This window comes from Dermacentor albipictus, chromosome 7 (genome assembly GCF_038994185.2).
Source record: "Dermacentor albipictus isolate Rhodes 1998 colony chromosome 7, USDA_Dalb.pri_finalv2, whole genome shotgun sequence".
NCBI lineage: Eukaryota > Metazoa > Arthropoda > Arachnida > Ixodida > Ixodidae > Dermacentor > Dermacentor albipictus.
In genome coordinates this window covers 37,080,946-37,107,764 of record NC_091827.1, presented here as the reverse complement: position 1 = coordinate 37,107,764, position 26,819 = coordinate 37,080,946, and the positions used below count along the sequence as shown (strand labels likewise).

The 26,819-nt window shown below is 49.3% G+C and overlaps 2 protein-coding genes across 3 annotated transcripts in view; one reads left to right on the top strand and one right to left on the bottom strand.

Annotated features, from left to right (window-relative positions):
* The window catches only part of LOC135905685 (uncharacterized), a 33,778-nt gene extending 15,379 nt beyond the window's left edge, over positions 1-18,399 (top strand). Inside the window, exon 3 of the mRNA XM_065436650.1 lies at positions 18,043-18,399. Coding sequence (XP_065292722.1) covers positions 18,043-18,295 — 253 coding nt within the window. The 3' untranslated portion in view covers positions 18,296-18,399. The remainder of the gene's footprint in view (positions 1-18,042) is intronic.
* The window catches only part of LOC135905686 (A-type potassium channel modulatory protein KCNIP1-like), a 348,523-nt gene that overhangs the window by 304,545 nt on the left and 17,159 nt on the right, over positions 1-26,819 (bottom strand). The gene's annotated exons all lie outside the window — the stretch shown is intronic.

Sequence of the window (26,819 nt, the reverse complement as noted above, 5' to 3'; positions counted from 1 at the left end):
TTCTGCGTGGTTACACATCTCAGAGGCACACATGACGTGCAAGAGGCCTCAGTCAAGAAACTTCACAACACAGTGTGAACACAAAGCATATATCTTGCTACAGCTAGTAAATTATGCACAATGAGTTCCACCGGTCACTTATATATCTTCTTTACGGAGAAGGCATGGGCGAATTCTTTTACTACAATATTTTTACTACAACGCGAGCGATAAAAAAGTCACGCCAAAGCTTCTGCGTATTATCAGTCGAAGATGGAGGAAGTCCGGAAAGTTCTAATTAATATACTGCACAGCAGCAGGCAATGCGGACGTGAAATTTTTTGGTGCCTCGGGCCTGTAGTCTGCATTCCATCGTCCCTTGGAGCTAGCCCGGGCCGCTGTCTCGATCGACGCATAAATCAAAGCAAAGCAGGCCTCGGGGTGTGCTTCTGCGCATAATTTAGGTTAGCAGCTCGGGCGAGTCGGGTAATCCGCGCTGTCTTAGAAGAAAATAAAAGTCAGCGCTAAATAGACAATGACGAAGCGAGGAGACTCGAACACACAGGCTCAGAGCGCTGACCAAATTCGTGCGTTTGCACATATCGTTTTGCCTTCGTGTCTCTGGGTCGCGTAATTTTCACCTTGTTTTAGTATTTAGGTGTTAATAACGCCGGTGGCTCTTCAGCGCACCCGAATCAAACGCAAAAATGTTCAAAGCTTCTTAATTACGGGGGGCTTAGTATCAAAGGCACACCTTATACTCCCAGTTCCAGTTTGTTTCTTCCTGAATTTCCCTGCGTGTCTTTTTTTTTTCTTTTGAGATCCCTACCGGAGATATCTACAGTGAAAGCGTACTAAGTAAACAACAAGAAAGAAACAAGCTCAAGAAATAAAAAATAGGGCCCTCTTTCAGCTGCAATTTTCTTTCTCGCTCCTTTTCTTTCTTTCCTCCTTGCGCGTGTCTCAGAAAAGACAGGCGGCTCCCTGTCGTCTTCATCTTGCTTAAGCTGGCCGCGGGGTCGCGAAGTACAGGGAACGCGCTGCGTATAGTAACGTAATTTGCATGACAAGGCGCCACGTGAAAACTTCTCCGACACCGACCGCTTCCGCGCTGGCTCTCCGGTGTTCGCGCGCAGCCTGGCGACACCAGCTCGGTGCGGCGATTAAATTAACGAGCAGAGATAACAAATCCTCACGGAAGGTCTAGATGGGAGGTGACGTGTCTCGCTAAGGCTTTAGAAGTTGGCAGGCCGCAAAAAAAAAATGTAATGCAATGATGAAAAATAGGACCGCTCTAGAATTGCAGCTTATAGTCCATCCAACTTTATGAAACTGAAATTGGGCAGTCTATACGTTGTCCATATACGTCTCGATAACTTATTTGCCTTCATAACACGCTTGCGCTTTATTCTACACGAAGTCTAGAAGTCGGCTACAGTTAAAATGTTGTTGGTCAGTTCGCACGTCTGCCTCGTTGACCGGAATCGCTGATCAGTTCGCGCACCTTCGTAACCGTTAATTAGCGTAGGAGATGAAAACGACGATTCTAGAATTCAAGATGACCTCGCTAAATCAGTCGCTCAATCTCGCGTCGAAACCAGGGCACTCTTAGCGTTACGGAGTGTTGTCTGTCACGTCTGTGGATGCAATAATTGTAGTACTGCCGGCAGAATTTCCGGTTCGCGCGTAAATAGCCGACCAGCACCGTTGCATTCAAATACGAGTACAAAAACACTTGCCACATCTTGCGACTATCGCCCGCCATTAAAAGAAAGAAAGGAAATAAAGAAATAATGAAGGAAAAGACAACGAAAGAAAGAAAGAAGGACAGAAAGAAAGCTGTTTTCAGATCGGATCTTCCATGCGCATTGGCTGTTCGAGTGAACCCTCAAGAACCTGAGGGTCCACTCGAACAGTTCACCCTCAAGAATATATATAGAATTTATTGACAGGAAAGACAGAGAGGTGAGCTAGTGCGCCCTAGTCTGCTAATTTGCACTGGGGAAGAGGGAAGAGGGGTGAAAGTACTGGGATGGATGATGGTGATAAGAGAAGTGGTGAGTGCTTATGTATATGAGACAGTTGCCTCGCTAGAGCCGCTCGTCGAGCTTGGTGTCCTGCAGAAGCTTAAACAACACTTTATTTGCACGCATTGGAGTTGCAGTGTCAGGCCACGGGCCGAGGACAGCTTCCTCCGACAGTGGTTGCCCGCCAACGCTGGCTAGGAAACTCTCTAACGTCCTTCGCTCCAGCACACATGCTGGGTAATCGCGCAGTGTGTGCTGCACTGTTTCGTGCACATGGCAGTGTTCGCAATCAGTGCTGTTCGAGTGGCCGATGAGGTGCGCGTAGCGACGGGTGAAAGCAACGCCCAGCCGAATCCTGCGTTTCTTTCTTTCTTCCGTCCCACTCAAGTTGCGCCTCTTTAATAGCCATGAACCAACTCGGCCGAATCAGTTTTACTCCTTGTTCGTGGCTGGACCCGCCGTGGTTGCTCAGTGGCTATGGTGTTGGGCTGCTGAGCACGAAGTCGCAGGATCGAATCCCGGCCACGGCAGCCGCATTTCGATGGGGGCGAAATGCGAAAACACCCGTGTGCTTAGGTTTAGGTGCACGTTAAAGAACCCCAGGTGGTCAAAATTTCCGGAGTCCCCCACTACGGCGTGCCTCATAATATATTATTATTATTATTCTTGGCTGGGTGGCCCCCTCAAGAACTTGTGCGTTTATGCAAGTGCGTACATGTCTGTTCGTGTTCTTGCACCCCCACCCCCCACCCTCCGTTTAACCGCCGCTCATGTGTGTCTGTCTTTTTTTTTTTTTGTCCTTCGTATAACAGTATAGCGCAGCAAGCAGAAAGCTGCCGCATAAAATCCCGCGTGAACGAGGTCGCAACGGCCGATGCAGAGTCCGCAACAGCGAAGAGTCAGTTTTTTTTTTTTTTTTGTCGTCAAGGAGTCGTCCGTGTCACTGGGGCACACGTAATATAAGATTCACCGTTTCGCAGTACGCCTCCGGCGCTCTTCGAGTGGCAGGGTCGCCTACGCACGCGCCATCCCAACCATGAACAACAAGTAAAACTTTAGTTTGGGCGAGTTGGTTCACGGCTATTCAAAAGCCGCAACGCGACCGGGACGGGTGACAAAGAAACACAAACCACAACACAAGCGCTGACTAACAACTGGTTTTATTTGCACCGAAAGCGGCCTACTTATGCGCAAGAAGGCTTGCCGTGTAGCACCGCAGTTAGCGCAGGTATGGTCACACATGATCAACCAAAAGCAAGACACCGAAAACGTTTAGGAACACGTTACTAATTCCACAGAAGCAGTAAGAACAAGATATGCTCATTGAACATAGTTTACTACCGCAACGTATCTCAATGCTTCGGGCTAAGGCGAAGTCACTATGCAGAAAGAAAAATACATGATAGTGGAAACAAGGAATATTTGGCCGCTCTCGCGTATAGTGCAACTCGGCTATAGGGACGAACGGAGCAAAATGTGCCTTCCTCCGCAGCACTGTGGCACCTGCACAAAAAGGCAGCTTTGGAGAAACAACTCGCGCATGCGCACAACGGTCAGACAAGCGCGAGAAAGAAGGTCTCCTCCTATCTGTGCCGCGAAGAAGACAAGTCTGGCGTTCCTGCAGGGTTCCCTAACGCCGGCCAGAAACACTGCACGCGAGCGTTTGTGCAATAGTTTCCGCTTTCCACCGCCTAATTATATATAATTCGGCATCCGGGGTCGGGAAATCGTACCCGCGGCATCGGGTTCAGCAACAGAGTGCCATATATACATAGCCCTGCCGAGCCACCGCAAGAAAGTGAAGAAAACGTCTTGATAAACTATACGGCCAATTCGTGACACACGCTTCGTAGACTGCCGGCGCTGGTTACAATTGCAGCAGGGCTGACGCTGTAGCTTTTGCAGTTCGCACCGGCAATGCGAAACAGCGCCTCTCACCACGATTCCTCCGCAACGCCTCATTTCGTGCCGAATCGCATCCCTCACCGTCAAAGCTTTACGCCCCATCACGTAAAGCGTTCTTTTCCTTCTCTCGGTCATTCTACACATGATGCAGCCAAAGAGGCGGACGCTTTTCCCGATAAAATTGCATCTGCGTGTATTTCTTTATAATGACCGTGTTTTCTTTCTATTTTCTTTTTTCTCGCCAAACCAGGAACCATTTCGCTTTTACGAACTTCGGCCTCTCCCCTTAATAACGCCTGCCCGGCTCCGAGGGTACAAACAAATAATAAATTATTCTGGAAAACTTCAGGTCACTGACCTCGAGCAGAAATCCGCAGGGGATCGCCTAGCAGGGGGGATTTCTTTCACTACTGAACAAAACGTTTTAATCACCGCAGCTATTGCTCGCTTTTGCCGTCGGAATCAAGAAATGAAATATAGATATAGGGGAGGGGGCGCGCTGCGAAGTGAAGGAATCTTTCGCCAGAGAATGCGGCAAGTCTGTTCTTGTTTTTCTTTTTTTCGCATGCGCCTAGGTGACAAGAGAGTCCATTACTCATGCGGGGCGGACACAGAGGGAAGCGTAGGATGGGATTCTGTGACGCAAGCAGTGACGAAAGAAAAGCGGGATGCGAGTAAGCCACCGAGAGCTCGCACACTGGGTCTGCTCCGGTGGCCGCTTGTACTAAGCGGAGTTATGTGCAGCGTGACAAAAGGACCAAGCAGTGCGATGGCGCTGTCCAGTCTAAGAGTGAAAAGCTGGGCTATTTAGTTCCGGCTGGGTACATTTGGATGCAGTGGGGTAGAGGGCCCTAGCAGCACGGTGTCCAGTCGGACTTGGGAGTGATAAGTTGTGTAACTTTCTTCTCGTTACAAAGGGTTAAGTTAGGTTACAGTTAGATGCAGTGAGGTAGAGGGGCCCTAGCAGCGTGGTGTACAGTCGGACTTAGGAGTGATAAGTTGTGTAACTTTCTTCTCGTTGCGATGGTTTAAGCTAGGTTAGGTTAGGATAGGTTAGGCGCTTTGCGTTATGAGGATTGGCCAGTGCGAGATCCTGTTGGTCCAGAGAGTAAAAAGTTGGGTGAATATATTCTGGTTAAATCAGGTTAGGTTATGTTAAATGCACTGCGGTAGAGGGCTCTAGGAGTGTAGTGTCCATTAGTACGAAGGAGCGAGAAGTTGGGTTGTTTCTGGCTCGATTAGGTGGGGTCAGGTTGCGTCCTGTCGTACCCTCTTCACACATTCTAGTTTTCTTCTTTTCTTACTATTTTGCTATAGAACAATGCTCAATGTCTTGTAGCAGCCATTCTGTACTCCCCGTACTCTTGCATTGCATCAAACTGCTGCTCTGTTACAGTGAGGAGTGACATGCTCTCGGAACACACCAATTAATCTTCGCGCATTCGAATTACCTCGAAGAGTCCTAAAACACCTTAGCACATGCATGCCGATCTGAACAAGTGCTACATCACAGACAGCAAAGCTGCATAAGCGATCAAAGCTTTAAGTCTGAGCTAGTCGATTCATTGCTCCAATGAATACGTCAGTGACGCGGAACACGAAAAATAGGACAGGAGTAAGGGGCGGCACATTGGAGCCTTAGAAGCGAGCTCTCAAGCACTTCGTCAGAAGTACTAGGGGTCTGTTCACCGAACATTCTTAATGATTATCCGCCCCCGACACCTCGGTCATACGGCCGCTTCGAGGATACCACGCAGGCTGCATTGCTGGACCTTGTCGTCTCTTGGAGTTCGGTGTACGCAAGGTAATCTTCGTGTTTTAATCATTGTTAACTACGTTTCAAAGTAAAAATTGGGCGACTCCAACGCAGGTTGCGTTGCTGGCCGATACTTTCATCGACATTTGATACGGAGGCCGCCGAGGTCACCGCAAGAGAACGGTAATGAAAGTCAGCTTAGCAGCTTCGCTGTAAAAATAAATAAATCTCATCGGGAGGCACTTATGGTTCCAAGTGCATTGCATCAGAAACAGAGCACAGGCTCGTACGACTTTCATTCTTCCACTTCTACCTTCGTCGCCGGTGCACGCAACTATTCGGATAATCCCGAGAAGAGCTCGTCTCTTCGCACGTCATTAGTTCGATTTTTGTTTGTGTGTGTATATATATATATATATATATATATATATATATATATATATATATATATCACCGGCTCTGGAACACTGTTGTCGCGACCGTGGTGAGCAGTGCGTGTGACGGGAGCGCCCCTGGGAGTCGGCTTTGCCGCGTAAAGCGCGGACGTTTCGTTGTGAACAGCCGGCAGGTCATTAGGAGCGGTAGTCGTCCGCCGATCCCCAAAGCCTGTGGAAGAAAAGTTCCTTTTCTGTCGCTGTTTTTTGTTGCGTTCTTGTTGTTTCGTTTATTTTTGCTTTGTTTCTCTCCGGTCGCTGCAGCTGCTCAGGGAGCAGTCGCGAATGCGTAAAGCCGAAAGCAGTGATGGGACGCTTGGGCGTCGCTACGCGTCGGCGCATGTCAACGACGCAGAGACGTGAAACTGCGGCAGCCGCGAAAGACCGGCGCGGCTTTAGCTAGCCGCAACTCATTAGGCGATAAAAGAATGCGCTGCTGCTGAAATTAGGCGGCGTGATGGAGACGGTCGACCCCAGAACGGTGCGTGAGCAGCGGCAAAGAAAGAACCGCCCACGCTTTAGAACGCGTGCATAATCAAGTCATAAAGGTAGTTTAATTACGTCGCGCGGGTTTCTCAACGAAGCCCTGCTCGCCTGCTTTCGACAGCAGACGACGCCAATTGAGCCGGTGTTTCAATCCGTTGCGCCACAATCAATGCTGCAGGTGTAAACTGTACAGCAGGCGCTACAGCTTGTTGTGCCATTACCACAAGCCCGGATTCCGAATCTGCAAGATGCAGAATCTATCCTGCGAGCGCCCTAATTCTCCCTTCACAAGTCAAGATGCTGAGCCGTCAGGCAGCGGGTCCTGCGGGAGAAGCGGAGAAGCCTCGGCGAGCCGCAAGTTTGGACGTGTCGGCGTGTGCCAGACAGCCCGGCGCCGCACCTCCCTTTGCCTGGAGGTCACCGCGCGCGCGAACTTTGAACCGGGTGGCCAGCGCGGTCGCTGGTTGGACCCCTCGGACGACCGTCGTGTGCTGACTTTGTATTGGGCCGTTTGAGTGACAATGGTCCTCGGGGATTATAAAAGCAGCGACACGCCGCTCGAAAACAGGATCCGCCAACCCACCGGGAGAGAGTGTCGCTCCCGACTGGGGTGAGATGTGTTACGCGTTTTCGCCGGACGTCGTCGTGCGAGAACAGTCGCGTTTGTTGTGAGCACTCGGCCCCAGTGCCGACCCGTTCATGTCCTGTATGATAACCTGTATATAATGTATAAAGTCCCTTTTGTTATTCTCATCGACGCCAGGCTCGGAGTCTTCGCTACCAACGCTCTGTCACGAAACGGGTGACGAGCGCTACGGGACCACAAAGCCGTAATCGTGGTGCAGCGGTACAAGTTCGGAACACTGGCGGCACCGGTTGGAAGTCGTAACACTGGCGGCACCGGTTGGATGTCGTAACACTGGTGGCACCGGTTGGAAGTTCGTAACAAGCTGCAGCCTCCTCACGAACTTTACTCCAAAAAACAAAAAGCTACGGTTGTGCCGTTTTATAGTGCCGGTCACTCGAAACTGCGATCGTACAAATGTAGATGTCCTTGAGCCGACTGTCCACCCTGTAGTACGCCACCTGATCAGTATCGATCGACCTTGAGTGAAGTCTCCACTGCCAAAGCAAGGGAGTTCCCTCCGGCACCATATTTATGCGTTAGCGTTCTTAGGGTATTACGCACTTTCCGGGGGCTATGTACTAATCTGTGTGTGTGTATCTAATTTTGTTTGTAATCGTCTTCACGCCTATCTGGGTGACTTGGTAATCCGTGGTCGAATGGATAGCGCCACCAAGCTCTTGCTATTATACTGCCTAATGTCCTACCTAGGTTAAAAAAGAAGAAAAAAACACACGATGAATTCTCATAACTACATTTTCTGACCCCCTATTGTGAACTTTGTTTTTGTACGTCTCCTTGTTTTGTTTTTTTTTTTCGTTTCCCTACTTTTCTTTCACCCTCAGCTAACAGCGCCACTTCGAGGCAGCCGGGCGCGCGCATCGGATTATACCTTCTTTTTTTCCTTTCTATTTTTTTTTTTTTTTTGCTGGGGAGGGCGTTGCAAGGGGCGTCCGCAGCAAAACCTGCCAACGCGCGCAATCTCTGAGGCCATGTCCCAACTTCTATACTGTTCTTCTGCTCTGGAGAGACAAGCGAGGTTTCATGATTATCAAAAAGAACCCGCCAGCGTGGAAAAAAAAACTTATAGTCATCCGAATCCGAATTCGAATCCACTTTATTTCCAACAAACAAGTTGGAAAGTGCAGACACTGCGACTCTAGAGCCACCCTAGAGCACATCTTGTGTGAATGTACGGGTACCATACACAATAACGATGATGCAGCCTCAGACAGCGACAGCCTACGCGCGCGCTGGGGGTCTGCGTTGCTCAGCTGGAACCTGCAGCACCAAATCTGGGCCGTCCAGCGAGCCGAGGAAGCCGCCAAGGGCCAACAACCCTTGGCCGAAACCTAGGTGGGGTTAAGGCCCACCCCACCAAATCGCAGGGCACTCAATAAAGTTATTTGAATGAAGGAAATAAGTTGGGGGTCCCCCAGGCAAAAAGCTGTCGCAGACAGCTTGACAGGCCCTGTGGGGCCTGCAGGGATCAACAGGCAGCGTATTTCACAAACTTCCCACAATTATATATAAGTACAGACATTATGAAAAAGAAATGACATTGCATGGGAAACAGGTACAGTATACGTGATGAACAATAACTCGGAATTCATAAAGACAGAAGAAACAAATACACGAAGCAGTCTTTGATGAAAGCTAAGATAAAGTAATAATATGAATTTAAACAGGCTGATGAAGGAAAAAACAAAAGGTATGCAACAGTCGGGAAACCAATGTTCATTGTTTCATCAGGTAATCTCGTACTTCCGATTACAGCGTGGTGAGTGGGGCATTGAAATTAGTGCTAAAGGTTAATTGTAAAGTAATAATAATATTTAATAATATTTGGGGTTTTACGTGCCAAAACCACTTTCTGATTATGAGGCACGCCGTAGTGGAGGACTCCGGAAATTTTGACCCCCTGGGGTTCTTTAAGGTGCACCTAAATCTAAGCACACGGGTGTTTTCGTATTTCGCCCCCTTCGAAATGCGGCCGCCGTGGCCAGGATTCGATCCCGCGACCTCGTGCTCTGCAGCCCAACACCATAGCCACTGAGCAACCACGGCGGCTAATTGTAACGTGTTGATATGCGGTAGTTAAAACTAGACTTACCATAATTCGTGCGTGAACGCGGCTCCTGTATTAGTCTTCCACCTATGTTGTAGGTGCACGCAGGATGTTTCGTTATCTTTTGTAAGATTATATCTATACATATCTAGGGACAGTTTATAATCGTATAAATTAGGCGCTTTAGGCATATTGTGTTCAATGAATGGGGGACCAGTGGCTAGTAGGCTCGGGTACGTGTCCATTAAGATTTTTTTAAATGCTTAACACTTTCCTTTGCAGCGCCTCCAGTTTGCTGTAGCTCATTATTGTCCTGGAACCCCAGACTAGAGTGCAGTATTAAAGACGAGAATAAAGAATAGTATAATACGTCGTCCCCTTGAGCCTAACTTGAATTATTTATTTCGATTTGTAGAGGAAACCAACGGCTCGGCCTAATTCAATTGTGGGCTTATTAACGTGCGCGCTCCAGGACATTGTGTCTTCGAGCCAAACCACTTACCAATTTTCTTATGCAGTGCGCTGTAGAGTAGTTCCTCGAAAATTGAGGGTGAGTTTAGAGTCACATTGTTTGTTATGCGGCTTAAAAAAAATACGTATTTACTTTTCTTAACGTTGAAGGTTAATCTGTTGGTGTTCATCCACTGTTCGAATTTAATTAAACGCAACGATAAACAACTGCTTAAATGAGTTTAAATTTTGTGCGGAGGAAAAAATATTGGCGTCATCAGCATGCATGACCATCTTCGGTGAATTAGGTGAGTCACATAAGTCATTGATGTAAAGTATAAACAAGAAGGGTTATAGGATCGACCCCCTAGGCACACCGTATTTCACCATAATAGTCGGGGATGTTAGGTCAGCGACATTCACACACTGTTTTCTGTTGTAGAGATATTTTTATAGGTCAAGGGCGACGCCACATACACCATGGTGATGCAATTTCGACAGCATAATATTTATTATTCAAACAATAAAATGCTTTCCTTAGATCTGTACATAAACCCCCAGTAAAAAATGTTTGCATGTTGTTAAGAATTTCATTCTTGACAAGTAATGGCGCCATTTCCGTATATTCTCCTTTCTGGAAGCCATACTGCGAATCATTGATAGCATGGTATTTAGTAAGAAAGTTTACAAGCCTTGCATTGAATAACATTCTCGAAAACTTTTTACAAAATGTGCAAAACAGATGTCGGTAGGTAGTTTGTTATCTCACTAGTGGTTCCACTTTTATGAACAGGAATTATACGTGCCAGCTTTAAGGTCAGAGGGCAAAATACCCGCGTCGAACATTTCGTTAATTATAAACGTGAGCGGTAGGGCTATGATAGAAGCCGCATGCTTAGTATGGACAGTGCTCGGGTCATCTAATCCAGCGGCGACATTGTTTCGAATTTTTCGAAACGAAATTCGTGACTTCTTTGTGTAGTAAGCAGAGAGAGAATAATTGGATTCGTCGGTCTTGTCCGCACTAAAAACAGTGAGTCAGCACAATAACCCCGAATATTCGGAGTCACGTATTCGGCAACAGCGGGAAAGAACTCGTTGATTTCTCTTTGGGCGTCTATATCCGTCTCTTGCTTCGAGCGGATACAGGCTCATCAATCAATCGCGGTCTCATGGTCAGACCTTCCGCCCTTCCTCCACCGTAAAAGAAAACCCCACCAGAAAAAAACTAAGAAAGAACAATGTGTACACAAACAACACTAAAGAAAGAAAACGAGGTACTTTGCAAAGAGTGCGCTGCAAATGTTTTACGACTGTAATTAAAGCAGTTGCTGCCCCGACAGATACAGGTCTCCCTGCCGAAACGTTGGCTCCCACGACATTCCTGGTTCGACCACTGTTCATCGCACCAAGCCTCCATCTTCCTGTAAACCTCTGTCTTGCGATGATTGCGGGATCTTGCGCGTGCTTGCAGATAACTATAAACTGATGAATTGATAAATGATACCATTTTAAATCGATAAAACGTCTCAAAGAACTGGGAAAATGTTAGCGTATAGGCAACAGAATTCGGATGTCAACAGCAGCAGCCGCAGCAGCAATAGCAGCAATAGCAGCAACAATAGCAGCAGCTGCAACAGCAATAGCAGCCGCAGCAGCAATAGCAGCAGCTGCTGCAACAGCACTAGCAGCAGCTGCTGCAACAGCAATAGCAGCAGCAGCTGCAACAGCAATAGCAGCAGCAGCTGCAGCAGCCATAGCAGCCGCCACGGTCAGCAATGTCCGAAAGGGTTCGGCTAGAAAGCTTCGCTTTGAATGTCCGGCCCGCAAGGTGCGCCGCTTCTTCAAGCGGCTCGTTTGCGTGATTGATATAGACGAGCTGTTCAGAGCGCGCTGGCCATCGAGCCCCCTCCTCCCTCCCTCCCTCTCCCTCCCACTGCAGCCGCACGTGCGGCAAGGTTTAAGACAGGCGTGCCTCCGTCACTGGCTGCCGGGCATGGTCGAGGGATAAAGGGAATGACGCGTGGCGGTTGCGTTGCCGTGGCAACGGGAGGCCGCCAGTCCGCTCGATCTCGCTACTTAATGCGTGCGGTGTGCGCTCTCCCCGGAGAAGTGGCCGGCTGCAGAAGGCGCGACGACCACGGAAGAGTGGTTGCTCCCTAACCTAATAAGAAGGGAGTTAGTCTATAGATTGCCTTAGGCGCAAAGAGGTCTGCAAGAAACTCTATAGATTTCCTGTGGACGTCTGGGCTTTTAGACAATCTAACAACCTTTTTTCATTTATTGGTTAATACATAGCCGAACGGTAATGAAGTCAGTATGTAGATGCAGACGTCTACAGGATGTCTTTAGAATAGTTGTAGAGCTGTGGTAGACCTCTATCTCATTAGACAATCTGACGAACTCCTTTTCTGATACATAGGTTAAGTGGCTGCTTCACAGCCGAATGAAAAGCGAGTTCGTATATAGCTTATCTAAACAGAAAACTCTAGAAGATGAACATAGAATATTTATGTACTTCTTGTAGACCACTTTGCAGGAAGTCTGTAGATTCGCTACAGCTGTGCAAAGAATAATGTGTGACGTTTATTTGCATTTCAGCATAACTTTTATTGAACGCAACAAAAAAATGCAGTCGAACCGCAAGAAGGTCATAAGATTATGTCCAGAGTTTTGTAAGCTACACATGGCGACGAGAGGCCGTGAGTCCGTTCGATCTTCCAAATTAACGCGCATTCAATCTCGCAAGTTAACGGGCGGTGCGCGTTAATGTGACAGCGTGGAAGTGGTTGCTCCGTAACTTTAGGCTTGGGAATATGTAGACTGTATAACTGCCGGTGCTTACAAGAAAGCTGCAGATTTTCTACAGACATTTTGTATACCTCTACCTTTCGATAGAGCTGTACTATGTGTCTATAATGTATATGTATACTGACTAGCGAGTCTCCACATACTTCTTGAAGACCTATTTGCATTCGTATATCTATCCTTTTTTTTCTATTCCATGTCTGCATACAGTTTATTTACAAAAAACATTTAACGAATATAGTTCTTCCCGCTTATCGTTCTCTTTATAATCCGAAGCGGGTCCCTTGCCGAAAGTTTACAAGCTTTAATCGAGGGAAAGTGTAGGCTGGAAGTCTAAGGTGTCAGCTAGGGACGATATATACACTCCGCAACCACAGAAAGTCTGTTCTATGCCGTGAAGTCATTATCGAAAGTATATACCGTCTATGTAAAGTCAATAAGCTGTACCATAACATGCCTGCCGTCCGAATCCCAAGTCTATTTAACGTCGACTGTGTTTCAATTTATTTTTATTTTTTTAAGATGGTTTAAACCTATTCGGAAAACACGGATTCGAATCGGGCATCGCGAATGTTTCGTATAACGCCTGGCTGGTTGTTTCGACCGACAAATACTTATCACTGGGGAGGGGGGGGGGGGGGGGGGGACCCAATGCCAGCGGACGGCCTCTGTTCTCTTTAAGCCTTCTCTTCGCTACCCCTCCTCCCCTCTCCTCTAGGGCACGAGAACCGCTCCCATAAACCGAATCGACAATGCAGAGACCCGCCGGCCGCCTGGACGTGTTAATTATGCAAATTAGTCGCTGTCGAGTGTCTAGAAATTAAAGCGTCGACTGGCGCTGAGCACGACTCGTCAGGATGGATTACGGGCTGTTTTTTTTTTTCGCGTGAGAATGGGAACCGGGAATATCGTGTCTAATCCCTTTTTGGAAAGGAACCTCGCTTAACTTTTAAGTAGCAGCTGCGCGCAATTATGTTTGCGCCTACCGTTAGTGACGCGAGGGCAGGTGCCATTGGCGGAGCTCGTATATAGGTTGGCTTATATCTGATCAAAGGGAGAATTGCAGAGCAATAGCGATCAGTTTAAACTGGCAAAGTATCCTATCAGAACCCTATTTTCATACATTTTGCGCTGTACAAAGTTTAATTACTACTGGAGGAAATGGCGGCCGGACTTTTCTTCCTTCTTAAGCTTTGCGCCGTGACCACCGCTTTTGTACGTCAGTGTGACGTCACGAATTTCGGCCTACCATTCAGTATTTGAGTCCCGTTTCGGCACATGAAAAGATTCCCCAGACGTGCCAGGTTTGTTTGTTCGTTTTTTTTTTCTTCAGACTGCGCTGCAGTCTGTCTTTACCAATAAACAGTTACCTAGGCCTCAGCAGACAATGCCAAAATACTCTGATGTCACGGCGTTCTAGTACGGGAACTTCACGGTGGCGTCGCCACCTGTCTCGGTTTGCATGCCTATTCTCGCTTACTAAACATCCTCTCACGTTAACAGTGCCTGCAGAGCGTTGTATACATTACTAGAAAAAAAAACTGAAAATAGCTGTAGAGATAACTGTTTACATAAATGTTTACAATAATACATTTTCTGTGGGGCAGCGCATTAGCGAAGCCGGCGAAAGTGTCACTCCTTACTGTGAAAAGCGCAAGACAGGTTTCAGCCTTCGCACACCATTCTTGGCGTAGCTACTCCGCCAGGTACCATTCGTTCTGCTATACGTAGGTATACAGGATGTCCCAACTACCATGCATCAAGATTTAAATGTATGCAAATGCGACGTAGCTGGACAGAACCAACGTAATGTTTGCCATTGCTTGGAGATACTCAGATTATTTTTGCTTTAGGCGTAGTTACATAATCAGTGTTAATTAAATAATCAACTTCTCAAGTATTATAACTAGATGAAAAGTGTCAACGAAAAATTGTAGAGCAACACGAAAAACTCCCGATACAGCTTGCTGCTGCTCCATACGGGCCACATAAGAGTGTTTTTGCGATCGTGAAAGAAACCCACGAATTTTGCTCCATCCGCGGGTTTCTTTCACGCTCAGAAAAAGACTTATGTAGCCCGTACTGAGCAACAGAAAGCTGTATTGGGAGTTTTTCCTGCTGCCTTCCAATTTTCTCACTGACTCTTTTCACCTAATTCGAATGTTTAAGAAGTTGATTCACTAATTAGGACTATGCAATTAGCCGGAATGCAAAAAAAAAGCTAATCTGAGCACCTACGAGCGACGGCAAACAACATTACCTTGGTTCTGTCCAGCTACGTGGCATTTGTACATCTCTTAAAATATTCATACATGATAGTTGGGTGCATGATAGTTGTATATGCCGAACTATGCAAACACCGCACACACGTGTTACCCTCACCGACTGCACTTTCAAGTTCGCGTGCCGCGCTAAGAATGTGCGAGCAATCTCGACCCCCGCGAGAGACACGCGAAACCCGAACTATAGAGCTACGCGGTAAGGGAAGCATACGGCGCCACCTACGGCGATGACGTTATTACGTGTGCACGGCACTCGGAAGCGCCTGCAGGTACGACGATTACGTACGTCTCGCGCGAAGGCATAATAATAGCACCGCGCGGTTTGCCCCTTTGCTGAGGATGACGTCATCAGCGCTAGCAGCCGAGTTCCCGCAACAAGTCCCGTCGGCTAAAATGACTCGCGCCGAAGAAAGGACACGGGGTTAAACCACGCGGGTTAACGTTCGCGACGCCGTCGAAGCTCGAGACCACTCCGCTCCGGTCGACTGGTTTGTCTCTCGTCAGCCGGTCCAGCAACTGCTATGGCAAGCTCATTTGGTGCCGAGAAAGCAAAAAGGACTCCTCATAGCTGAGACCTCGAGAACCTCTTCTAACGCGCCGCACTACGCGATCCCCAGCCGAGGAGAGCGCTTCTTTCCCAGCCTCATTCCTTCTCTTTCTTCTTTTGTATTCTTCGGCGAGACATCTACTACCGAGAGCCCAAACCACGCGCAATCTGCTTGTATTTGGTTAGGTATCAGACGTGTACGCGAGCAAAATGTATGTAACTAGCTTACGCTGCACAACACACACAGCCCAAGTGCAACGGGGCCCCGCAGAAAGGCGCCGAGTATAATATCCGCCGACCCCTGCTGCTTCGCTTGGCTCGGATTGTTTCGCCCGGAGAAATGAAAGTGTTCTCGCCTTAGCTACGGGCTCTGACCCGCAGTGGGCGCGAGATCTCTGCGGGACTATCGTCGAGAAAGCAGGGTAGTTGTGCGGTAGGCGGTTAGTTCCATGGGGAGGAGGGGGCGGGTGGGAGCACAACCTATATAACACGGCCACATCCTCGCGAGTCCTAGCTCTATATGGGCTGCGTCCCGGCGGCTCATATAGAGGGCTCACGAGCTTCCACTTCGCGGAACAGCGGATTTAATGCAGCGCATTCCGACTGCATGTAAGCATTGCTGTTCGACGCTGGGTCAGTACGCTCGAGTGCAAGTTACACGCGGGTTGCATCACGCGGCGTTCTGCTCCTCCAATCAGAAAGACGAAGAATGCGGCGGTGATCAAACGCGGTGTTACACGGCGGCGCGCCGCACTTGTGGCGACACCGGGTGATTCGCGTCGCCTTCCTTGTTTCATTTCCAATAACGAGTCGACGGGTTTGGTTGGGTGAGCATTCCTTGGGCTGGCCATTAAGGCGGGCATACGAGGATACAAGGACGCAAAGGACGAGCACACTGCACGAAGGACACGCATAAGCACTAATGGCGCGCGTTCCTTAAGTTCCCGTACTCCTCGCCTATCCTGCGCCGCTGTGCAAATGTTTCTTCAATGGTCCACAATTCGATACAACTGCATCCTGCGCGCAAAGCTTCAGGTATCGCAGCGAATGGCTGTCTATATGCAGATTGTTGGAGGCATACCCGGCCTTTCGGAGTGTCGCCGCAGAATAGCTTGATATGGAAATGAGGTATCACACCGTGTTGCGTTTTTAAAGCGCACCTCTTAGGGCACATTCACACCGGCGACTTGAGGAGGTCGCGCGACCATTTGCGACTCGCAATCAAAAAGCGACCGAAGGCGACTGATGTTCACACCGGCAAGCCCGGCTGAGCGCGACCCGCAAGTCGCAATCCCGGAGATTATCGTTCTCAGCGAGAACTCTCGGAGTCTACTCGGAATTTGAATGCGACGCCGGAGGAGGCCGGATGTAGGCACACGAAAGATCACTTCCGGTGCGCCGCTGATTGGTTTATCAGTTTTGCGACCACGGTCGCGCGACTGAAAAATCGCGCAGAGAGCGACTCGCCCAAAATGGTCGCTTTTCGAGAAAGGCGACCGTTTGCGACCATTTGCGACTGGTCGCAAAGCGACCAACTTGGTCGCGCGACCTCCTCAAGTCGCCGGTGTGAATGTGCCCTTAGATGCCCGTTCCTTCAGCGATCGTCAGCGTTGTCCCTCGTGACCTGGCGAACGAACACAGCGAAGGATGAAAGCGAACGCGGAGCGCAGCGGGAGATGAAGGGCTGCTATAGCGAGGAGAGCGCGAGGAGAAGAGCGGAGGAGGAGGGTGCAGCGGTACAATGAGGCGAAAGCAGGGGAGGAGGGTATAGCGGAATCGCGAGAAGGAAAGCGTAGTGCGCGCTTTGCGGCGACGATGGCTACGAGATGGCGCCCGAGTAGCGTGCACCGTCTGTACGGAAAGAAAAGCGCTGCATGAGCGAAGGTCTGTCTGCGGCGGCTGGTATGAATCGCGCCCACGCGCCACCTCTCGCGATCTCCCGATTAGCGAAGCAGTTGCGTCACACATCGCTTTGTAGACGCCCACTCCATGAGAGCCCAAAGCTCTCGTGGCCTGCAGGACCTGAATAAAGTTGATTTCCTTCCTTCCTTCCTTGCAACGTGCCGCACGAGGCAGATTGTCCGCGCCAGCCACCATATCGCGAAATGAAAACACGTATACAGCTGCGCTGAAATATAGCAATTGGTAGTATCGTAATCGTCAGTGATTTTTTTTAATTTCTTGATTTTTTTAGCGTGGCTGCGGAATAGTGAAGCGCACTTTGTGTATTGGGGATTGGCCTCGTTCAGACCCAGCAACTGCCGCGACTCGCTGCCTGAATGTTTAACAACTGTTAATTAAAAATCTCTAATTATAAGCGACGAGTGAACAACGGCCCGTTTCCCTGCTTTCGTCGCGTTCCCATGTTCCTGTTGCTCTCAACAACCTCTTTAATGAAAGTTTAGGTGAAAGGACGACGAAAGTGAGCGCAAGGTAAGGGTACTGGTAAGGATGTTAGCGACTGTTAGAGGTACGCTAAACCTGTTTAATTTTATGCGACGAACCAAACCACTCTCCCTGCCATCTTGGTTTACTGTACCTGCCTGTCTGCTCAGCTCTCTCTATAATCCCTTAATGAAAGTTTAAGGAATGAACGACGATCAGCGCGAGCGTTGAGGGCGTTTGCAGTGCTCTCTCTCTCTCTCTCTCTCTCTCTCTCTCTCTCTCTCTCTCAGTTGCTGTGTACACGTTGACGCAGCCTGCGGGAAAAAGTGCAAGCAGTCGCCGGAGGAGACGCCGCCTCTCTCCTTCGCCTCCACCAGCATTGCGCAAGCGAGCTGGCGAGAAAGCGCAGGAGGTCGGGAAGGTCTACCGGATCAGGAAGGCAGCGCTACTTATTTACCTTCCCGGAAACGCCGCCTTAGCTGCAGTTTTCGGGAAAAGCGCAGGCAGCTCGCCATGGAAGACGAACGGAGATCAAGCTCTTAATGAAGCGCCGATATTCCGCTCTACGCGGCTCTCGGGACTCGATTTCCTGGAACGATCCTTGCGCGTTGTCTCTGCACTGGGTATTACACCGCGGGGCCTTTAGAAATGCCTATAGCGTGCGGGAAAACGGGGGAAGGGAAAAGGGGGAAGAGAGGGAACGGAGCGAGGAGACGAGCTGTCAGGTGCATTCCGTCTGACTCTACTGTGGTACCGACTGTGGCAGGCCTGCCCCTTTCCCCCCCCCCCGCCCAAAAAAAAAAGCTAACGCGCGGGGAAAGAGAGATTCGCCCGCTGTCTCACTTCCCCAACACTTCCTTCGTCACTCGACGGGCTGCTTCGCTTCTTGCATGTTTTATGATACGTCCGCGTTCGTTGTTTACAACGCGCGCAGTTGTTTGTCTCTTTCTATAACGCGGTTTCGCCGGCCCTGGTTCATTAAAGGCGACGCAGCGTTCTTTCTTTTTTCACGCTAAGCCTCGCCGTACCTTGTGCTCGTACTAACAAGGACACGCCCGTTGCAGTGTAGTAATGACGACGGTAACGACAGCGCTGTTTTGCTTTTTCGGGAAAAACGCATGTAGGCCGAGAAATAGGGAAACCGGCGGAAATTTTGCTCTTCTCCGTTCGCTCGGGTTGTGTACAGTTCGCGTCGTAGTTAGGTTCTGCGCGATTAGGTTAGTCTGTGAGCGAGAGCCTGGCTCCGACTGGTGAAAACCGAGCCGTCGACGACCTACGCTCCATCCCAGCAAGTCTGCGCAACACAGCGAAAGCTGCGTGAGTGAAGCTTCGACAGGCAACCAGCAAAGACAGAACAGGAAGAAAGGCTCTTCCGCGTTGAGCTGCTGCCTACGATCGCCTTCCGCGCAAACGTCGACTAAGTGGAAAAGCTTGCATGAAAGGATTACTAGGTCACTGTGGATAAGCCCTCCTCCTTAACTTATCCGGAAAGCGCAGGATATGAGACGGAGTAAACGTTCTCGCGTTGCTGTCGGTTTCTTGCGGTTCATACATACACTCCCTGCCACGACTGCGTTCTTGAGTGACATTGAGGGGAAAACTTCCAACAGAACGCGTCTCACGATGAATGTCGACGTTAATGTGCGATTAGTATTGACGCAACGCGGCGACACACTGCAGCGTCAGCGCACAAGACGAATCGCGCATGAGGCGAGTGCTGCAGGCGGGCTCCGCTCTCGCGTTTCCCTCTGGTGGACACGCTGCGCCACCTAGCGTCACCATCGCGAAGTCTGCGCTTGCAGCTCATGTCAATATATATTTAGCCAATATTGTCCCAATACATACGACGTGGGTTAGATTCCGGCCAGCACCACAGATATTTTAAAGGATATTTTTTTTTTGTCGTTCAAGAGCGACACATACCTAGTGACACTTGCCCACTGCAGCTGGTTACCCAAGTTTGCCCCGAAGACGTTCAATTGGTTGGAGGGTTGCTTTTGAACCGGGCTCCCATAGTATAGAAGTCCAATACTCTACCCATTAGGTCATCAATTACCCAGCAACCTAAGTCGGACGGAATAACGGTTAGAGACACAGGCAGGCAAGCAGAAAGATAAACACCAGAAAGTGCGTGAAGTAGCCTAACAATGCTGATCATACGTTCAAAGCATGCTGGCAGATTGCTCTGGTTGGTATTCTAGTAGGATTTTTTTTTCCTTTTTTTTGCGAGGGCATGTAGAGCAAATCAGTGAAACAGGACGATGAAGCTTGACAGCCGTGTAATGCGCAAGGCGGATAACCAGTGGTCTATTAGAGTTACCGAATGGGTGCCAAACGAAGGAAGCGTAGTCGAGAACTGCAAAGAATTAGGTGGTGTGAAATGAAATTTCCATAGATTCAACGAAGATTCGACAGGTTTGATGAAGATTTGATAGGCTCCATCCCCACCGCCGGACATCCACTGGTTTAAAATGCGGGTACAACAGGCACCCGGCCAGGCGTCCAGCTTTACAGAGGTGCGCTATTGAGAGACGTTCGTTTCGGACGGCTATGCCTCCTCTGCAAAAACCAAGACAAACAAAACACCAGGAGTCTTCAAAATAGGAGTCTGGCGGTCCCATGCCGTCAACTCTACTCTACAGTACATGATCGCTAGGAGATGTCTTCGACCTGCAGTGGAACATAAGTAGACTGATAATGATGATGACGACGACGATGATGGTGATGATGATGATGGTGGTGGTGATGACGATGATGATGATGACTGCGCTCACCTGCTGTGCGTGACAGGTAAATCGCACGATATCGTGTACTCTACACGATATATCGATCAGCAGGACGAAATGTTGTCGCTGCAGCAAGGGACGAATGAACGAGGTAAAAGAAAAAAAACACGCGAGTGATAAAACAACAACGCGAGGAACATTCTGGTGCCGACTACGCCTGCGCTGGTGACGACTGTTATAGATACATGTGTCTTGGCATGGCGGATAAGGCGTTGTTTAAAGCAGAAACGGCGACATCCGGCAATTTATTATCCGGTCCTCGCCACCCGCAACGGCTCGGCGCACTTGGCACCCGAGGTCTCGGGGTGACTGTCAAGAGGTTAATTTTGACACGGGAACGTTATTAGCTACGCAATTTCTTGGATGAGCTACTGATTTCAAGACAGCCTCGACACCATGCATCCAAGATGGCCACCATCCAGTTTTTCCCTCTCTACGCCTTCGAGGAGCCGGATGTTTCCGTGTTCAGGCAAGCTGTGTCTAAAGTGGACGCCTTCAAAGCCGAAGCGGAGCAGCTACGTCGCGAACTGGATGGAATGAAAGCGAGTTGGCGCAGCAACCCGATGCTGCTCAAGAAATTGACGCTCCAAAGCCACCTCTTCTCTCTCATCCGCGGGCTGGCTGAAAGCTTAGTTTGCAACATACTCGTTCCGATGGGGGAACTCATCGAGCGCTTGGAGTCGAAGATGCTTGATGTCTCAATCGCTGAAGCACATCGACCACGTGGAATCAGGACGCGTGAAGACTCCAAGGCTGAGTCCCACACAAGCGAAGAATCCAGCACTGCACCGGTTAGTCGTGAACAGACAGAGAAACAAGCATCTTCAGGATAGCCGCAAGACCATTCATTCCCTACGTGTTGAACGGCTCTTATGAAGACCCTCGCGACCAAATATCAAGTTTCGCGGTCACTTCCTTCCCTATCTCGGAAAAGACACCACGGCCTGGTCTCAACAGTTTGCTGTTTGGTTCAAGACCTTCATAGTGCTAGAAAAAAATTGGCTACATCCTTCATCATTTCCAGGGTCCGGGCGAAATACTTCGCCTGAATGAGCCAGCCCACAGAAATGGCAGACATCGCTACTTGGGTCGACGTCCAGAACAGCCTTCTGCCGACATTATATAACTTGGTCTACCACGTGACTTCTAAGCAGCGGTTGTTCGACGCCACACCACGAGCTGGGGCGTCTTGTGCCGACATAGCACAGTACGGCTACCCCAGTAAAACAATCGGATAAATGTCAGGCCACCACGGTCACACTTTCATCTAAGGAGAAGATACTTCTTTGGCAAGACGTTCAAGGGACTGGACGATCTGATAAGCTCCTTTCTGCGCTTCGTCCAGGTCAATGGGTCCGAAGAAAACGTTTAACTTTTGGTCGCAGAAAGAAACGCGAGTCATCTAAACTGCAAAGCGCTCAGTCTCCTGCTGCAATAACGCGTTCTCTTCGAAAGCCTAGACCGAATCATGAGCGTAGGAGTGTATGCAAGTAAACATCTCTTCGCAGGACAAAGTGCCACAGAGCAGCCAGCCTCGAAATGCAAAGGTGAATCCGCCTCCGTCACGGCATCAAAACCATTCTTCGCCACGTGTTTTTAACGGGTACAGGGAGAACAGCCCCAAAATTCGTGGCATGTGCTTGAACTTATCACGCCGTGGACACTATGTTCCAAAGTCCCGCCTTCCGCTACGGAACGTGATAGTGAGCGGCCACCAAGTGAGGAATATTTTTTCAGGTAGCTGGAATAATTACAATCTGCCACTTCAAAATAGAATGGGAACGACTAACTGGTGACACCAGCGCCCGCAAGCAGTCATCAGTGATTGGGCATGTGTCGTGTGACCATGCCCTTTTTTTCAATCCTGTAACTATCTACAGATAGGCGAAGGCATCCTGGACTCATGCACTGCGAAAAGTTTGATCACTGCACCGCTGGTTGAGCGACTCAAGCTAACCATTGTGGCCCTTTCTCTGTGTTTAGTAGGAGCGCAAAAGGTCATCATTTCGAAAATTTGGACTTAGTGAAAGTTGTGGTAGAAGTCGACGAGAAAGCATTGCAACACAATTTCGTCCTTGCTTCCTCCCTCTCCCTAACACCCCTCTAGCTTCCCCAACAGTCCTTCTTATGAAAAGAGCACTTTTTGAATGGGGCCAGCGCCTGAAAAGCGCACTTCAAGCCATGAAGCACCATGCTGACTCAGTGTACTTTACTGAATCCCTTCAATAAAGAATGCTTCACAGAGGTGCAGAGCAACCCCAGCCAGGTTGGCCTTGGGGCCGTACTCGTGCAGCGGGACCCCCACGGGTTTGAACCCGCCGTCGCATACGTCAGCCGGGAACTCTCAGACACTGAACGGCATTACCAGTCCGGCGAGCTTGAGCTTCTATAGCGGAGGCCTGGAGTGTCGATAACAAGTTTGGGCATTGCTTTTTGGGGGCGTAAAGTTGGATACTGTGATTGATAATTCACAGATCGCCTGGATGTTCTTGAAGCAGCACACTAAGCACAAATTCACACGATGAGTATCATTCGCATTCAACACATATCATGCGGGACACTTTGCCGGGCCTCTGGACCATGTCACTAACGATCTTTACCGAAGGCCACAAAAAAGGAATGGCTGGATGGTATTGTCGCAGCAAGACGCCTTCAGGGTCCAACGCTAAGACAAGAAAGATATCGTCACGATATCGTCAAGTTCTGTGGTAGCCGCACCGACTGACTTACCAGTTTGCGACGCATCGTCATTGGCAAAAGAACTGGCAAGAGGAACTACACCTCCAAGCCGTTTAAATATTCATTCATTCATTTTTACCACTTGGAAGGAGAAGGAAATCATTTTTTACCAACTACATAAACTTACGCGCCGTGTTGCTCCCCCACAAGTTCTGTATCACTTGTTCCACCGGTGGTGCTTGAACGTGAACACGTGACATAAAACCAAACGACGTGGCGAGGGTAGCTGACTTTCGCTAAACTTGTCGAGGGGAAAAAAGTTTTGACAGCCAACCGGGAACGACTCGGAAAGTGACGGCTTACGCCCGAGGGAAATCCGAGGCCCCCTTTGCTTAACTGTAACATTCATCCATCTACCCGCCCCGCTCTAGCTGTTCCACGCGCAGGTTCCCCTCATCACTCATCCATCCGTCAGACCACCGAGGCCACGTGACCTTCGTCACCGTTACACACAGAGGCTGCCCACGTTCGGTCGCCTGCCGTGTGGCCGATGAAGGGAAAATCCACACTGCAAGTTTATGCACACACGAGATGCACTGCATGCAGGGAATTCAACCGAACCCTTAGAAATATTTCTAATGGAAGCGCAATAGATAATGTGTGATAGTATAAGTCAAAATCAAATCAAAACCGAAACCAAAAAGGAGCTTCAAATGTAGCGCCTTATTTTAGGTCGCGGGCTTCAGTGATAGTGTGAAAACCACTAAAAATAATTATAGTAGTAGTAGTAGTAGTAGTAGTAGTAGTAGTAGTAGCAGTAGTAGTAGTAATAGTAGTAGTAGTAGTAGTAGTAGTAGTAGTAGTAGTAGCAGTAATAATAATATCTACATATACGTATTTTATGTATGCTTCAAGACGATGACTGTCTCTCGTGACTTCCAAAAGGTGGCGTCTAAATTGTACTCCCAGCGGCAGCTCTTTCGGAGTGACAGAAGCAAATTTCGAAGGCCATGCTTTAGGGGACCGCAAGGGTCGGAAGCAGTTCCAGGAGCTTTAAAAACGTCGTGGCCACCATGTTTCGGCCGTCATTTGCTGTTTTCGTCTTCCGTCAGCTAGCTCAATGCTACTGTGCTTGCAACTTTCCTGATGGATCACCCAAACTAAATCCCGGTGCCTTCCTTGAACACGTTTCTCATCCCCTGACACTCCAATTACTCCAGAAGGAATCTGAATTGAATTTTGGGGTTTTACATGCCAAAACCACGATTTGATTATGGGGCGTGCCGTGGTGTGGGACTGCGGATCAATTTTGACCACCAGGGGATATTTAACGTGCCCCCAGTGGACAGAACACGGGCGCTTTTGGCATTTCGCCCCTATCGAAATGCGGTCGCCGCGGCCGGGTTTAGGTAGTGCGCGCAGATAACGGGTGGTCTTCTGGAGGCTGGCTATGCTGTTGCGCAGCTAAGCACTAGGTCGCTGGTCGTTGTATTTATGTTTGCTCGCCTGCGACAGAAAGGACGTTCCACGTCCGTCGCCCAAGTCTGTGAGTGGTGGCGCTGGCTAACACTCCCAGGGTTCTACAAGGAAACAAATACCCAAGAAAGTGGACGGGGGAACGGCGCCGCGGTAGCTCAAATGGTAGGGCATCGCACGTGAAATGCGAAGCTCGTGGGATCGTTCCCCATCTGCAGCAAGTTGTTTCTTTTTTTTTCATCCACTTTCATTTCCATTAATTTATCGTTTCTTTATTTCATTTATTAAGCACAAGTAATTTCCCCTATGTTGTCCTTGGTGTGAGTGTTTCTTGGCTTCTTATGATATTATGTTGGATATGATAACTCTTACGTGACATCAGCATTGGTTGATTCAGAGAGACCGGCAGATACGCAGGTCACGTGAGAATTACGTCACCTCGTTTGTTTTTCGCCGAGCGTCATTCGAATTGAGGGGGCGAAAGCGGGACATACGGGGGCATTATTTTCTACGGTCAACAAAGTCGCACATTGGTGCATAGCAAACGGTGTCACACTCCCAGTCGATTAATCTACATCGATCCCACTCGGCTTGCCATTTCGCTCCGGTTTCCCTTAAAGGCCTCATTTCGATCACCTCTAATTAGTGTTAATGCACTAGCCGCAACACTGTGTTGAACTCTTCTAGGAACCGACCAAAGCGGCAACAAAGAAAAAAAATGGCTGTGGCTTAGCTAAGGTTAACCCAGGATGCGAAGCATACTAGCCTTTGTTTTAGTTGTTGAACGACTGTTTAGCCTGGTGAACTGCTGTTGCTTGGCTATATTTGGTTCGGCTAGACGAAGAAACAACTCATGCAGGCGAGCGCACGAGCTGAGACCCGGCTATGTAGCTACGCGGCCGCAAGGGAGCGCACGAGTTGAGCCTCCGCTTTTGCAGCTGTTATGGCGTCATATGGTAGCTATACGCGGCCTCGCGCGGCGCAGCAAGGAAGAGCGTGGTTGTGCGGCTAGTATGCTTCGCATAAAAAAGAACCGCAGTGAGACAAAAGGCTCGTCTTTAAGCAACCACTCTGCACTGACGCAACCATGCAAATGTTCGCGTCGGAAGCACGTCCGTCGCGTGCGCGCGCAAGCGTTGCAGCGCGTTTTGCCCAAATTGCGCAATAAACGGCGGGAAGTGCCGTGCGAGACGCGAGCGCCACCGAGCGGTGCCCGCGTGCTCGTTTGAGCAACCACCGCTCGTTCATCAAACGCCCGTCAGCCGTGGAGACTTCCATTGCGCCACACTTCCTTATCGCGCGCGAAAGGCCTGCGCGGGGAGAATTTTTTAAGCGTCGTATGGGGGACGCAGGGGATGGGCCCGATGATGATGATGATGATGATGATGATGATCCTCAATTACGGTGCGGCACGAGGTAGGGGATGATGCTCGTAGCGAGAGAGAGAGAGAGAGAAAGAGAGAATAAGCATTGTTATTGGGTGAATGCAGCTTTGGAGAGGAGTCCACATTCCAGAATGCCTTGAGCTCGAGCCGCGTCCTGGGCCCTAAGAGCGTTAACGGTGCCGTAAGCACGAACTTATTTCTTGAGTGTGCAGAGCACTTCGTTGACAGTCACTGTACAGCTTGCCTTCCGAAAGCTCGCACCAGCCATGACCGGTCTGTGGCATCGGCGAACGTGTATAGCCGAAACGGTACGGTTACTGCGTTACTCGCTCCATTAGCACGCAGCTCATATGTGTCTACCGTGATGCGCCCCTTTATATGATCGAAGCGAGCGCATCGTGCACGTTAACGCGTACTCGGCACACATCAGCGGGTTTATCGGCGTGATGTCTAGAAGTACTCCTATTAACCATTATAGTACGGTCACCGTAGGCTTATTGTAGGACAAACGTAACACAGCGTATAGCTTCTACTGCCGGGTAATAAATTTACGCTGACGCTTTCTCGAACGCTCGCGCTCTAAAGACGCCCTTAGAAACAGAACAATCGTGCCCAATGTATGTCCAATGTTGGACTACACTGGTATAGCATGTACGACACGCGATGGCTGTGTAACGAGTTAGATTAGACCTACATTTTTATTTTTTAATCCCGGTGACTTTGCCGCCTCGAACGAACGTT